The sequence below is a fragment of the Syngnathus scovelli genome, chromosome 6 (genome assembly GCF_024217435.2).
Source record: "Syngnathus scovelli strain Florida chromosome 6, RoL_Ssco_1.2, whole genome shotgun sequence".
Classification (NCBI taxonomy): Eukaryota; Metazoa; Chordata; class Actinopteri; order Syngnathiformes; family Syngnathidae; genus Syngnathus; species Syngnathus scovelli.
Window position 1 is genome coordinate 11925059 of NC_090852.1, and position 16291 is coordinate 11941349.

At 40.8% G+C, this 16291-nt stretch overlaps 1 protein-coding gene across 1 annotated transcript in view; it reads left to right on the forward strand.

Annotated features, from left to right (window-relative positions):
- LOC125970638 (N-acetyl-beta-glucosaminyl-glycoprotein 4-beta-N-acetylgalactosaminyltransferase 1) overlaps positions 1-15917 on the forward strand; it is a 93547-nt gene extending 77630 nt beyond the window's left edge. Inside the window, exons 8-20 of the mRNA XM_049723169.2 lie at positions 3445-3523; positions 8279-8345; positions 10409-10573; positions 10656-10765; positions 11112-11212; positions 11406-11479; positions 11549-13019; positions 13179-13561; positions 13728-13881; positions 13964-14036; positions 14502-14655; positions 14763-14889; positions 15236-15917. Coding sequence (XP_049579126.1) covers positions 3445-3523; positions 8279-8345; positions 10409-10573; positions 10656-10765; positions 11112-11212; positions 11406-11479; positions 11549-13019; positions 13179-13561; positions 13728-13881; positions 13964-14036; positions 14502-14655; positions 14763-14889; positions 15236-15350 — 3073 coding nt within the window. The 3' untranslated portion in view covers positions 15351-15917. The remainder of the gene's footprint in view (positions 1-3444; positions 3524-8278; positions 8346-10408; positions 10574-10655; positions 10766-11111; positions 11213-11405; positions 11480-11548; positions 13020-13178; positions 13562-13727; positions 13882-13963; positions 14037-14501; positions 14656-14762; positions 14890-15235) is intronic.
- Positions 15918-16291: the final 374 nt, after the last annotated feature.

The window sequence follows — 16291 nt, forward strand, 5'->3', positions numbered from 1 at the left end:
CGTTTACACACAATGAATCTGTACAGGACCACTACTACTAATAACCCTAACCCTACTACTACTACTACTACTACTAATAATAATAATAATTATTATTATTATACGATTAAATTATTAAAATAATATTATAAACAATGATAATAATAATAATATAATTACATTATTAAAATAATATTAATAAACAATGATAATAATAATAATAGTAATCATAATAATAATAATAATAATCACAGCAGAAGAAACAAAACAAAAAAGAAATTGGAATACAAGTTTATCAATGTTGGGGTTACATCTCCGAACCTCTGCCCACCTTCATCAGCGTGTGTGCATCTCAGTCATATCAATTCTTGTCAATGCTTGTATTCATTGTTGTCAAGGTATTCTCCAATATTTAAATTAGGAGCTCGAAAAGTGTTAAGGTGGCATCATTTGGAAAAGGTCAGTCAGATTGGCAAGTACTGAAAATGGTACTTGTGCAGGCCTCTTAGTGGCCACTCTGAAGGATGAGTACAATTCATGAGACTTAACCTCTTGTGCACATTCTGTGATTTATCACACACAGAACGATGACAGCATGTGCACGTGGCAGAGCATGTTCTGCACACCTTCTCCTGCAGCCTTTGCCCTTTTCATTTAACTTTGTCTTTCACACCAGGGAAAACGTATTTTTTATCTGTATTAGTCTTCCTGTCCTGTATGTGAAAATCACTTGTGTGGAAAAAAAATGTGTGTGGGGGAAAAAAAAAGCTTCTTTTGACACCCTTTTCATCAGTATTGATAATTAGCACAATCAATCATTAAACAACATAGCAAGAATGACAAAATATGCCTTTTTTTTTCATTATATGACAGCTACATCTGTGGGAATTTGTTGTTTGAGGTAGAGAAAAGTTTCAGAGCTGGTGTCTCAAAAGGTATCTTTCAAACCCCAAACTACAAATTGCAATTTTTTTCCCATTTGAAAGTAATCCCCCTGGAGTCTAAGGCACTTTACAAGCCACCTGCTTTCACATTAAGGGGGAAAACTTGTAGTACTGGTTTGAAATCAATTTTTTGTGACAGCATTTGCGGAGCTTTTGTGACATATCTTATCCCTGGATTCTGGCCAATCCAGCTGCCTTGTAAATAACGCATGTTCTAACATTGCATGGTGACGTTAGGCCCACTCATTACATGCAAACTAATCTTGCTGTCTCATGCAGGTGTTGGATAGAAGTCGTAGAAGACCATGTTTGAAGAGTCTGCTTTGTTCTCAGCTTTTGCTCAGGCTTTTGTTTTGGGCTTTATCCTTTTGACTGGTCCTTGATCTGTTGTTGAGACAAAGCTCACTGCCACTTATTACATTCTAGAGTGTCTTGAGATTCAGACAGACACCCTTGTGCCAGATATAGCAAAACAGATCTATAACATGACCAAGTAGAAAGGACTTTTTATGAATACGTAATGCAGGCAGAATTGCTGGTAGCCTTCCATTAAAGCAAGTGACAACCAATAATGGTTACAGAAACGAGACTAGAATTTGCCAAGATGCAGATTGATTAATAAGTCCCAATGATCATCGTCACACACACATCCGGGTGTGGTGAAATTTGTCCTCTGCATTTAACCCATCCCCATGTGATTTTGATCCATCCCCTGGGGGAGAGGGGAGCAGTGAGCAGCAGCGGTGCCGCGCTCGGGAATCATTTGGTGATCTAACCCCCCAATTCCAACCCTTAATGATGAGTGCCAAGCAGGGAGGCAATGGGTCCCATTTTTATAGTCTTTGGTGTGACCCGGCCGGTGTTTGAATCCACAACCTTCCAGTCTCAGGGCGGACACTCTACTACTAGGCCACTGAGCCACACAATACAAAGCTTCTTGGAGATAGATGAGACAAAACTGGAACTTTTGGGCCAGTCGCCTCAGCTGTATGTATATAAATCCCAAAACAAACCATACAACATTGTTTCTGCATAAACATGGAGGAGGTTAGGTTCAGGGTTAGGGTTAGCTGAATTATGCAGTCTATAGTAGGCACCATTCAGACAGCTGGAGCAATTCACACACGACTAGTGGCCAAAAATTGCCATTGAGAGGCGCACAAGTCTAATTGAGACCTAGAGAAATCATTTGATTGCATTCATTGCTTTCAAATTTTATGCAATCATGCATCACAATGCTCGTGAGGAAAAGCGGTTCAGAAAATGGACGGACGGAAGGATGGATGGATGGATGGATGGATGGATGGATGGATGGATGGATGGATGGATGGATGGATGGATGGATGGATGGATGGATGGATGGATGGATGGATGGATGGATGGATGGATGGATGGATGGATGGATGGATGGATGGATGGATGGATGGATGGATGGATGGATGGATGGACGGACGGTTAGGCTTTAGGCTTTCAAAGGCAATGCCCACATTTCTTTAATTAGTCAAGCTATTTAAGGTTTCTCTTATAACATAAGGGCACCAATATCTTAGCCTCTGTTTGTAATCTCACAAATGTGTTACCAGACTTCAAGCAGGTGGAGGATAAGACTGTTAGACTCTCGACTGTCGGTGTCTGTTGAAGGGATTCAAGGGACAACTGCATGCATACTAATTGATGGAAGTGAGATCTTGTGAGAATCAATAAGAGCTTCTCTTGATGGAAGGATATTTTGTTTCACTCCTGGTTGGCTTCTCAGTATGACATTGATTATAATGCACATTTGATCATGCTTAGGAGTTTCTTGGTCTCTTGCTGTTCAGTGTCTGGCTTACCCAAGGGATACTGATTTTGTCTTTGGAATAGAATTTATGAGTCCCTCCCCAATCCCCCAAAAGAACGCTGTAAATTCTATAATAATGCTTTAATCAAGCTACTATAACAAAGGAATTGTTTGTAACTTTCCTTTCTGTCTAGTATGTGATTGTGATTTTCCAAGCATTTTTTCCTGCCTCCAAATCCAAACACAGTTAATCAAAGAAGACGTGGTGATTGTTTCGGATAGGCTACAGAAGAGACGAGGGGAACACCATCACATAACACCAAAACAAAGAAAAGAAAAAAACTGTGAAGTAGCATATAATACAAATATACTCTGAAATGTGAGGAAAATGTTTACTTGTGACCAGTAACGCATTACTTTAATACAATAAAATAAAAAAAAATAAAAATTACAATTATTTCCCAATTCCAGTGCACATCGCAGTCAGAAGCAGCAGAAGTTCACAACGAAAGAAATAATACGAGCCGAGTTAATGCACGATGAAATGATTAATGGCATTAACAAATTAGCGAGTTAATGCAAATTGAATGCATTACCCAGCTCCAATATGTACACATCTGTTATAATGTGCATTCACACTGTGTCACAGCAGTATTTTTGTTGAATTCTAAACTGAGATTTTCAAAGGTGACATTTCATTTTCTGTGTGAAAGTAAGAAATACTTTCTCTCTCCCGCTCAGCCTGATGTCGTCTCGACGCTACTACTTTGAGATTCTGCACAAGCAGGATGACAAGGGCTCGGATCACGTGGAGGTTGGGGTGAGTGAAAATGAGATGACATTCATTTATCTACTTTTGGCATCAGACATCTTTTCTTCACCTCTGCATATGCGATGGCTTGTTGCTTGTTTTGCATTTGCTTTCAAAATGTGCCATGATAAGCGTGTAGAATGACGTGCCGGTCATATAACGAATCCCTCAATCTTCATTTGGCTCTTTTTGTCAACCCTGACTGTTTTTTCATTGTGTGATAAGCATGAACTTAAATAAAATGTTTAGCATTTCAGGGGGGGTTCATTGCCCACCTCTAATGTTCATTTTTCTATTTTCTCTGACTCTGCTCTGCATCATTTCTTTCACCAAAGTGATGTTCAAGCACCTGAGGCAAAGCTTAGACCTGAGTGGCACTTTGTTTCAAGCTGAAGTTTCAAATACCTCCTGTGTGCTCGGACCTGGAGTGGGGGGCACATGATGATGATGAGAAGAGATCACCGCTGTGTGTATATGGATTTTTTTTTTTTTTTTATATTATAAGCCCGAGGTTATCATTGTCATGGTGACCGATATTACTGGATATACTTCCTCCTTTCACAGAGCCAGTTTTATACTCCCTTTCTTTGTCAGGTTGTCTCCAATCACCTCCCTCTCTCTAACTGGCGAAGTCTTTCTCTTTTTTGGGCCTTCCATTAAATCTTGGATTTCCCTGCACCTTATCTGTTTTGCCATATTTGTTGTACCTCAATCCACAAATATTTCAAACCCTGCTCCCTTCAGCTTTACTGCTTCTGTGTGTAATTTCAATTTATTAATTGATGTTAAGACATCAAGACAGTAAGCTTGAGGATGTTTTTTGAGAGGTGTTGACGAGATGCTGTGAGTTGCCTGGAGGATGCCACGTAGTCAGAAAGAGTTTGCAAGAAGATGACTGTGTGTGGGTGAGAATTAATAAATGAGTGTTCTTACTCAGTTGTGTTGATATTGAGCAAAGTTGGAACTGTTTTCATAAAACCGATTAATTCCAACATGGTTTAAATTACATGCAATTTCATGCCCACTGGTAATGAGTGATGAGCCATGAAAATCATTTCATACAAAAGAACTTTTCGTGTCGGAAAAATGGATCTTGGCAGTCCTTGAACTCCATCCATCCATTTTCTGAACCGCTTAGTCCCCACGGGGGTCGCGAACATTTGACAAAAAAAATTGTTCCTTTACCTCCAACAAACCTTGAGTCGATTGTGAGTATATCCATGTGAACACGCTTCAAAAGTAGCCAAAAAATTGCACAAATTGTATTGTGCTATTTTACAAATCTCTTTTCAAATCCCCCGGTTTTGTCGCATTCACACAATTTATTGACGTGATGGGGTAAATAGCTTACTAATATGAATCCCTCCCTTCTATCTCAGAGGCCATCAAAGTGTTTTATACTTACAGGAACAATTTAATGAAAGTTCTAAAAGTCATGTAGCAAATCACTATCGTTTGTGTGCGTGCATATGTGTGTGTGTGTGTGTGTGTGTTTGTGTGTGTGCGTGTGTGTCTGTGTATTCGTGTGATGCACCTTTCGATCTGTTATTATGGGCCCCTTTTGAGATTTAACAGGAAATATATTTTATACCTCTACAAAAATATCAGATTTATTGCAAGTGGGGCAAAACCGCATAAGTACAGTACTCACATAAATCCACATAAAAGCAGATGCTCATTTGTTGTGGCGCGTCGCCCGGATTCACGGCTTTTTCCCTCTATGTTGCATGCCGGGTTGTGATTGGGTGGTCAAAGGTGAGCTGTTGCTGTAGGAAAGCATTTTTTTAGCAGCGCTTGATGGAAAGAATAAAGAATACAAAGATGCATTCTTATCTTGGAGCAAGAAATAAAACCTTGCTCATTGAGTGAAAAAGGTGGGATAGACACCAAAAGAAGCAGGTTGGGAATAGACTGCATCCCCAAAGGAACAGAAAGTAGTTCGTGTTGTGGGGAGCACCAAGCCCATGAATGACGAGCTTGTTGTTTTTTAGCTTGAGTAAGCAAGTTAGTAGAGTCGCACAGTGACATAACTTTATTATTAAGACGAGCGCGGACTGGAAATGTCATGTCATATTCCAACAGCACTCGGCTGGGAACAAACAGTTCTCTTGCTGTTGTTTATTAAGTGCCATGAAGCAGCGCCATTCTCCATTAGAGCGGAGGTCAGGGTGGCAAACACCATCAAATGAGGCTGTTTTACTTTTTTTTTAGTATTTTCAATTTAATAGAGGATAGTTGGCTAAAGATTAAAAGAAACAATCATCATAGTGCTGCCGGCACCTTGTCCATGGGGCACAGTACCTCGTTGCCTGCCTTTAATGTCTGTGACAGGCTAATCTTGTTATGGCAAATTTTAAAATTTAAAAATAAAATTTGAAGCACAAGATGAAACTAGAGGGGTAAATTTGCATTGACCTTTTTTTTTTTGTCACGTTATCTGCACTGTTTTAACATATGTGACGAAACGATTGTTGTTGATCTGCAAACTCACCCTTCTGCTGCTAACTTCATTTAGCAGTTTTATATCCCAATTATAACATTCATCAAGAAACACCTTGTTGAAACAATACAATTGAATGCTTTTACATTGTAGAATACAATTGAGCTTAGCTTGCTGGTGTGGCACTTGACAACCATTCCATTCTCACATGGCCTCTTTGTAAAATTAATTGCCTACCCCTGCCGTAGAGGGATAAAAGCTGAGGTGGCGTCACATCTGCATGGAAGCCCCGGTGTTACCTAATTGGATGTAAGGCATCTGTATAATCATTTGTAGTGTTCACCCTCCAGATGAAGTTATTTACTTGTTTTGTTGCTGTAGATGGGTCTTAAATTTGTTACATTGCTTTCTCGTTGTCTAAGAAGCACGCTGACCTAATGGAAAGTGTCAGCTGTTATCAGCATAAAGCAAAGCAATGGTCATTAAATGGTGCCACTGAGAGAACGACACAGAAAAGAAGAAAGTCGCGGCTTAATTAGTGATGGCAGCAAAGGTGTAGGATTTAAATTCGCGCCTTTAATGTTCCTATTTTATCGCTCCTGCCAGGACAAGTCTCTGACCGTCTACCAATTAATATGAATGTCGTTCTGTGTGCACACTCACCTTCTCCTTGGAAACTCACACACAAGGAAAGGCAGATTCTCACACACAAGCATACACACAGAGTTCTCTCAATATCCGCCTCACATGTTCCCATCTGACCATAAATCAGCAAGTGGTCTGTGCCACCTGGAGGCGGCCATTAAAGTATATTGTCTCTTTTCATTGTACAAGTAAATTTGATACTACTTGCTTTTTAATCACGATAATTCTGTTAAGGTTCAATTCAAGTTCAGCAGCTGTCAAACACATGCATTTGTAATTCTGGTGTGATCTTTGCTGCAAATTCAAAATTTATCTGCATCACATTCAATAGTCAAAGAGGAAACTGACAAGTCAAAGGATTAAAAATTTGATTAAAAAGAAAAATGGACAGAATGTGAAATTATAATAAATGGAGAAGGAGAAAAATAAATAAAGATAATGGATACGAGAACAAAAGTATCTTTTTAAATTATGCAACAATTATTTCAGGAGTGAATAAACTTGTTGATTATTTTTTCGAATAATTGAATCGGATAAAAAAAATACATTTCCATCCCTTTAAAAAAAAACGAGAGATTATTTCAAAGTGACAGGGCAGAGAAGTGCATGGATGCTGCGTGAGCATCCCAGAGAGCTGGCATGTTTTTATTCAAAATTAAATGTTGATCTAAAACATATTTTCAATTGGTAATGGCCCACCACAAACAAACTATAAAGTGTACATCATACAGATAGGCATAATTACAGAACAGTATCACTTGAATCTTTATCGCTTGAATTAATTTAATTCCAGCGTTTGTAGTAAGTGAAAGTTAATTTATACTCGACATTTTAACACAGCTTCGGTTGACCAAGCAGGCAAGCACTCTTACTGTTTTTATTTGTCCTTCAAGTCCAAGTGTGCCCCCTGTCCTCCATGACCTTGCTAGACTGTCTACTTTAGTAAAACAATGGCATTACAGTATATTAAAACCTTGCTGGGCCAGCCGGTCCCTTCCTGCCACGTCACAGCATGATGTCGCTTTAACCCCTTTTGTCAGTCTAACACCTGTGCTGTTTGCTCGGTTGTAGTTAGCATGTATTTGAATGTGAAGCAGTCACATAATAACACCTACTCTTAGATTAATTTTAGTGTGTGTGTGTGCGTGTGCATGTGTGCGTGTGTGCGTGCGTGGGTGCAGCTGTGTGTGTGTAGGCAGTTTCATGATTTAGACTGTGATTTTATTTATGTCCTCAAGAAGGCACAGGAAAAATGAGCTGTCATCTGTAATTACAGCCAGGCTAACAAGAAGTGACTTGTTAATTGTTAAATCTATTTAAAAGAATTGTAGCTTGTCGTTCCCTTTCTTGTATTCGCTTCACTGCTCTCTGCGTTTCTCTAATGTCACATCATTGTGTTGATTGAAATCACTGATTGTCACTGTTTATTACTTACTTCCACACCTATTTAATGTATTATGTTACTTTTCGCTTGATACCGCCCTAAGTCGTTGAGTTTTTGTTTTCCTTCTTTTCTATGTGTTGGTACAAAAGTCCAGAAGCACATTGATCTCATGAAGTTGCTCGAATCAATAACTGTGAAATATAAACTGTGATATAAGATTCATGTCTCTCTACTTGCTTACGTTTGTTCTCCTCACTTCATTCTTTGTTTTTGTCTCTCTTCTTTTCACACACAGTGGCGTCCATTCCTCCCTGGTCTGAAATACGAAGTGATAGACTCAGCCTTCATCTCATTGTATACAGGTAAAAGTTTGATTTTGTTCATTTGATTGAGTTTAAAACGTGAACTTACTTTTTTATATTCAGAAAACTTTATCCCCACAGGGAAGTTAAGTGAGCCTACATGCATACATAGTAGGTAGGTACACACGTATACGTAGTTGAGTTCTTCCTCTACGGGATTTCTTTCCTCTGTCCTTTGTGGCAAACTTGGGTACTCTTGTTGAAGACAAGAAACACGAAGAAGAATATGCAAATGAGTTTAGGAATGATTCACGGGACTTTGTATCAAACAAGGAAACTGACACACATATGAACCAAGAATTATCTTCTTTGAGGTAACAGTGTTATTATTTTTTCATTCTGCTCAGTTGAGGAAATATCAGCACTGGGAATATGAAAATGAGTTTAGGAGTGGTTCACGGGACTTTGTATCAGACAAGGAAACTGACTGATTTGAACCTAGAATCATCTTATGTGAGGTAACTGTGTTATTATTTTTTTATTCTGCTCACTTGAGGAAATGTCAACACTAGGTTCAAGTCCTTGTGAACTGGCTATCGATTTTCTTTCGGATGACACTTGTGAGCACATTGCAGCTCCGTATCAGGACTGAGATGCTACGGACAGACAGGCCGGATACTAAAAGGCCCCACAGGTACAATTGGGGTCATGTACACTGGCGACACAACTGGCAGCATAATCTGTGCCTTTCTGTTGCTAGTTGATTTTCAATGTCTCTGAATATAAATTACTTATTATTTGACCTTCCCCATCTTGTATTGGATATACCGGTAGTTCTTGACCTCCTTGGAGCAACGATCTGTGAAATATTGACAATCTGGAACCCTCAGAGACCTGACAAAGCAAACCAAGGCCATACCCTGAATTTTGCGAGAATAGAACATATTCCTCAATGGCAGATATTGAAATATGTTTGACTAAGTTGTGGAAAGCAAGCATGTAAACAACAGGTGTCTTGGAAATCAGTTTAAAAAATAGGTGCAATTTGTTTTTGATTTTGTGTGAACTGTGCATCGCCAATCTCAATCCCGAGAGGATAAAAATGTTGCTGACCACCCTGTTAATTACATGGCATCCCTCCCATCAGGCAATGCACCTGACGCGCCATTAATCACACATGCCTGCCTCCTGCCTCTACTCGATCGATTGGTGTAATTATGATTCTCCTCTGCACTATTTTTTGTCTTCCAACTTTCTTTCCTCATCTTTGTTTTTCCACTTCTCATCTTCCTCCTTTTTCCCTCTGTTACGGCTTTTACTCTCAAAACGCAGCAATTTGTACACCGGCACAGTTTGTGATAGCTCGATTGAGTGGGTAATTGCTAATGCTACCTACCCGTAGGTTGACTGACTACCACTATCTCCAAGTTGGAGTGTTTCAGTGCAATGACAAGTACATATCATGCAACACTGAGCAAATAGTCGACTGTTAGTGGCCACGAGGATGACAGAATCTTCTTTCCTTGCTTGTTCTGTTGAAAGGCTGGTCATCAGGGGTTTCCGTGAAAATGTATCTTCAGTCGAGATTTGAATAGTAAAATACTTTAAATAGTAACATTTCCAGTGCAGTTACTGTAGTAGTAGTAAGAGTTTTATGGTGACAGTGTGACTCAATTACCAATATGCTTGACCTTTGATGTCTCATTGTAATTTAAATGATGCGTGAATGAGCAAGTCTCGAAGGGTGTAATGGCCCTATCGCTCTAATGCAGCTTGAATTTTGGTTCCCAGTCAGTGGGAGAGTACATTTTTTTCGTTTTGTTTAAATATATATGTGCATTGTGATTGACATCCCTGAACAGAAAGAGAAGACTTTTATGATCTAATCAATCAAAAGTGAACATTATTATCTTTGTAGTATCTGTAAAATGTCTTGTAGCTCTGGATTTTTTAAATACAATTTATGCTATTGTTTCTCAATAGTACTTTTGTGATTGTGCTACACCTTGTAATGCCTAAGTGATCTGTGGTGGTCACAGAATAAACCATTTGCACTCCTTCAAAAACCTGTCATTTAATGTCCACACTCCTTCTCAGTCGTGTTTTTGCTCTGAATCTTTCAGACGAGTCCAGCCTCAAGATGAACAGCGTCGATCACATCCCTCAGACTTTCGCCAGTCATGTTCGGCTCCCAGAGGAGTCTCTGCCCCAAAAATTGGAAGAAGATGCCAAGCTACGGCACGGAGCAGATATGCTGAAGCCAGACCCGAGGGACACCTTCTATAGCAGTAAGTCTGTCCATCATTTCAGATTACCTGTAAAATATTTCTGAATAAATAACCTCATGCAAAATGTTTTCTCCCCTTTCAGCTCCCATGATCGACCCCTCCCGACTAGAAAATGTTCTGCCTGCTTGTCTTTACTCTCCCACCTATGTCGTCAAAGATTTTCCCATTGCTCGATATCAGGGCCTGCAGTTTGTAAGTGACCTCTCAATCGTCTTCCCTTTGGACCACTGTGCTTGCTATTCAGTTTTAATTGGATGAAAGGGTTGCTAAAATCATCTTTGTGGGTCATCAGCAGTGCATCCAATTATAGCAGCCATATGTAGATGACTTAACCTGCTAAATAATAAAAAAAAGTGTTTACCATTAACTCATCAGCTTCTCTCATAAATCAACTGTAGTAAGTTGCAGCCAATATGGAACGCTGCTGCCCCCTATCATAAACTATGACTTACTACATTAATATCAAACAAGTTACAATTCATTTGATTAGCTAGTTTGACGATCTGCAATTTATGTTTGACACTATACTGTTTTCCAGGTTTATCTGTCATTTGTTTACCCAAATGATTTCACCCGTCTCACACATATGGAACGAGAGAACAAGTGCTTCTACAGAGAGTCACCCATCTACTTAGAGAAGTATGTCGATCAAAAGGGAATCTTCAGTTCATCTTAACACATCCAGATATGTAAAATGGAACAGTAATCACACGCCCATGACCCAGTGCAACCTGTTACTTTTTTTCCACTTGTTGAAACAGGAGTTAAAATATCATTGATGACACATTTTAAAGAAAGTTATTTTAAAAAGGGTATTGTTTCTGTCTTCAAGGTTCGGCTTTTATAAGTACATGAAGATGGATGAAGAGGAAGATGACAGGCCATTTTTCTTTCCCAACCCCGATGGTAACATACGGGTTACTCTAAGACCCACACCTCTATTTCTCACCGTATGCCTTGTTTATTTGTCTCCAGATTTCCTGGAGGAAGACGAAGTGGTGGATATGGAAGACGAGGCAGAGATTGTTGGCACACAGTCACCCAAGAAGCCTCTTCACTTCAGTCAGACAAGCCATGCTTCCAAGTCCTCCCATCATCACCCTCAACCGCGACCTACATTTGCAAGTAAAGAAGTAGAGGATGGCGAGGAGGATCCTGGTGAGAGGGAAGATGGTGCAATCAATAGTATAGTAAACCGCAGAGAAAGGAGACACTTTGCCTACAGAGATGAGATAGAAAGGGACAGAAACTGGAGAGGAGCTCAACCTAGGACTAACAGGAGTCATGATGCCAAAGACGGTGTGTCAGAACTCCAAACTAGGATGCATCGCTCTGACACAGAAAGCGTGGTCCGAGGCCGCTCTCTGTCGTGGAGCCGCAACAGTCCTGCAGCACTCAGCCCGGCCAGTAAAGGTGATGGAGAAGAGGAGGTCGATGCTACTCCTAAATTAGTAACTCGACCTCTCCTTTTTCCAAAAAAGTCCTCCATAACTAGTCATGCCAAACACATCCTCACCAACTCTGCCCACACCAACAATGTCCGTGACAGTAAAAATAAGATTGCTGGAGGCAAGAAAGAGAAGACGCAAGAGAACAAGATCTACATCACCAGGCCTCGGCCACACAGGGAGCGAGAGAAGGAGAGGGAGCAGCGTCGAGAGAGAAGGGAGGAGAGGGCATCTGACCACCCGAGAGAGGTGTTCCCTGGAGTCTTTCTGTATCAAACTGGGAGGACCACAAGACTGGTCAAACTTGGGGACAAAGGGCATGTTGGATGGGTTAAAAGCAGAGGCAGGAGTCCAGTTAGCTCCCCTCAGCTCTGGCCCAATCCACCCACAAAATGGGGTAAATCATCCCTTCACAATAAAAGCATCAACATTCCAAATGAAAATGTACAAAAGTCTACCAATAAATTGACAGCTCTAAAACGGTCAGATGAGAGCCTCAGCAAAGGGGAGAACCTTGCTTTAAAGATGACAGCCACAACAGGTCCGGCCAGCAAATCACACCCTCTAACCCCACGGTCTCGTCACCAAGACCCCACCCAGCATGCTCCTCACTGGTTGAACTCCACCGAAAGCCTCCAAGGTCAAGTGCGAGTAACCTCCTACCTCAAGACCACCGAGATCACAGAGTCACAGCCGGACGCCAACCTGGCAGAGATGGAGCAGGACGCAAACCGCTCTAATCCTGACCTGGAACCAGAACCTGAGGAAGGTGAAATGTCGGACTACAGCTACGAAGAGGTGGAGGCGCGACCAGGTTGGGCGGAGGAAAGCATCAACTGGCAGAGGACTTTCTCGGTAAACCCAATGGATTTTGAGCTTCTGCGCTCCGACTGGAATGATCTTCGCTGCAATGTGTCTGGTAACCTCCAGCTGGCAGAGAGCGAGGTGGTGGACGTGCTGGCTCAGTACATGGAGAAGCTCAACGAACGCAACGGCGGGTAAGAAAAACACTTGAATGCTTATCAACTTCACATTAATACATTTGTTTTAATTTAATCTAAAATAAAGGCAGCGTTTTTTTATTTGGCAAATTAAGCAATGTTATTCTTCTGTTTTGAAATTCTGTACTTTATTGATTATCTGTATCCGGAATCCAGGATTTATACCCTGCTGCGAATCATCAACGTGGAGAAGCGGCGAGACTCTGCTAGAGGGAACCGCTACTTGGTGGAGCTGGAGCTGATGGAGAGAGGCCGCAGTGTCGTGCGTCTGTCCGAATACATCTATTTGCTGCTTCACCGGGGCAGGCAAGTCGACGAAAGCCTTGAGAACACAGAGAACACGGCTCCGGCTTCCATCCCGGCCTCGGGCCCCTCGGCCGCCACGTCCAACCTCAGCACCGCTCCACACCTTCCCCCCACCAAATCTCCCTCACGGCCTGGAGCCACAGCCTGGAGCACAGCCTTTGCCAAACCTCTGCTCTGCCAGCCGGTCATGCTACAATGGAGGAAAGATGTCATGGTGCACTTTGTGGTACCGGGTTAGTCAGAAACGCTACTGTTGGAATAGTCTGTATGAATTCATTGTTCATGTTCTCTCATCTAGAAATAAGGATCTTGGAGATATTTCATCAGTTCACACCATACACAGGTGACAGTTCAAATGGGCTTGCAGTTCATCCACGTTCTCTTGTTCCTGCCTTTCAGTAAAGAACCAAGCTCGCTGGATCCAGCAGTTCATTTCTGACATGGAAAATCTTCATCATCAAACCAAGGATAACAACTTCAACATCATCATTGTAGACTTTGAGAGTGAAGACATGGATGTGGAGCAAGCGCTTAGAGAGAGCACTGTTCCAAGGTGCGTCGTGCATCTCACAAGGCGACAACTTCCATGTCCGTTTAATAGTTGACTTAGCAATTATTTGCTTTGTTTTGTTAAGATATGAGTATCTGAGGAGAGAAGGGAACTTTGAGCGCTCAGCTGGACTGCAGATTGGAGTGGATACCATTGAGGTGAGATAGACAAACACAATGGGAGAGCAGTGCTTCAACAGTTAACTGCATCTCTGGCATGTGTATGCCATGGTTGTCCTTTATTTGACTCGCTGAATATGTCTCAACCCCACGTGCCTTTGTGCACCCTTCCCCCCACCTGGTGATGAGAGGCTGCCCATTTCTAGCTCGACGTTGATCCGTCAGTTGAGTGTCAGTGCCGTTACAATGCAATGACAGGCCTGTCAATCACTATGGAATCATTTGGAGGGTGTGGAGGCTAAAACAGATCGCCGATTCTGAGGCCAGATGCTAGGAATGCTTGCTGTTAGTTATTATTGTTATTATTTACTGACCTCTTGTGAGTTTTGCCCTTTCATCCAAACATCTTTCAGACAACAAATGAATCCCTTAAACTGGGCTAACTTGTACTCACCACATAAACAATACTGCAGTTATAATTATTGTGCGTTTTCCTTCCGGCAGGATAGCCACAGCATTGTGTTCCTGTGTGACCTCCACATTCATTTCCCTCTAAACATCTTGGAGAGCATCAGGAAGCACTGTGTTGAAGGGCGCCTTGCTTTTGCTCCTATTGTCATGAGACTTGGCTGCGGGAGTTCGCCAGAGGAGCCCGATGGTAACACGCACAAATAAAAATGAAAATATCTGACATGATTGCATTCACCGTTCACTTGGGACTGGTAATGCTCTTCATTTTTTGATGCGAGTTTTTACTTTTCACAGGTTATTGGGAGGTGAATGGCTTCGGTTTGTTTGGGATCTACAAGTCTGATTTTGACAAAATTGGCGGGATGAACACCGAAGAATTTAAAGACCGCTGGGGTGGAGAGGACTGGGAGCTTTTGGACAGGTAACTCAGCATGAAAACAATGACAGAATTTAGAATATTTGATTTTGTTTCCCACATTCATGTTCACAGATGATACATTGGTATGATGATATAGGGTATCATCAATGTAATTTCTGTTTATCTCATAATACCATGTGAAAATAAATGAAGACATAAAGACGTACCTGGAATCAAACGCCTGTTTTTATGAAACTATTGAAAGTAGCTTACATCAGAATTTGAGTTCAACTAATAGGCCATGTTTGATAAAAGCCTCCACACCTCATAAAAATACACAAGGATCTCATTTTAAAAATGCTCACATTCAGAGTGTATTTCATTTCTTTCTCTTTCTGGATGTCTATAGGGTATTGCAGAATGGTTTGGAAGTAGAGAGACTACGCTTAAGAAACTTCTTTCACTACTACCACTCCAAACGTGGAATGTGGAATGCCCAAAACAAGAAAACTGCAAAGGGATAATGCAGCACCTGAATACTAATCTACCTGCAGATCCACTGTGTGCAAGTGTGTGTGCCTGTGTGCAAGTGTGCGTGCGAGTGTGTGTGTTTGCGTGTATGTGCATGCATGTGTGCGAAAACGTATGTGCGTTCATGCGTGTGTGGGTATGAGATTGACTCAAGAAAGCTCGCTCACTGATGGCCAAGGTTCCAGCATCCTTTCGAGGATAGTTTGTTTGACGGTACAAAGTCCAGATGTGAACTTTGGAAGTGAGCTGTTTACAAAGATCATCCTGAGTAACTTTGAATCATCAACTGGAGTACTTGAGGGAGAGACTTTTTTTTCTCCTTCTCATAGCTCAATTCTAGTGCAATGTTTTTAGAAGAACTGGAAAACAGCTGTTTTTCCATATGTATGAATGTGCACATGTATATATGTATATAAGTGTGTGAAGAAAACACCTTTTTTCTCATAAGGGTTAGGGATGCTAACCTGAGATTATTTTTTTCTAGGATGTGCACACATAACAGTCTAACATGAATGTGTGTCATCACGCCCCGTGTGTATATATATATATATATATATATATATATATATATATATATATATATATATATATATATATATATATATATATATATATATAACACGCACACAAAACACACAGACACACGCTTTTCATCTTTTTTGAAAATTTATTTCTAACGTACTTTTGCCTCGAGCTTCATCAGTTGAGTTTCAGTGTCATCATTTTATCCAATTGAACGTTTCTATAAAACTGCTGTTCTGTGCACTGTAACATGCGTTTTACCATCCATCATATTGCTCTTTGCTATTTATGTCATTTCCTGTCTCATTAACTACACATTCTGCTTTTAGATGCCTTCAGTAGTTTTTGTTTGTGTATGCACCAACTGTTGTGGTTTTATTTCTAAAGCATTGGTTTGTAAACAGTTTGCACC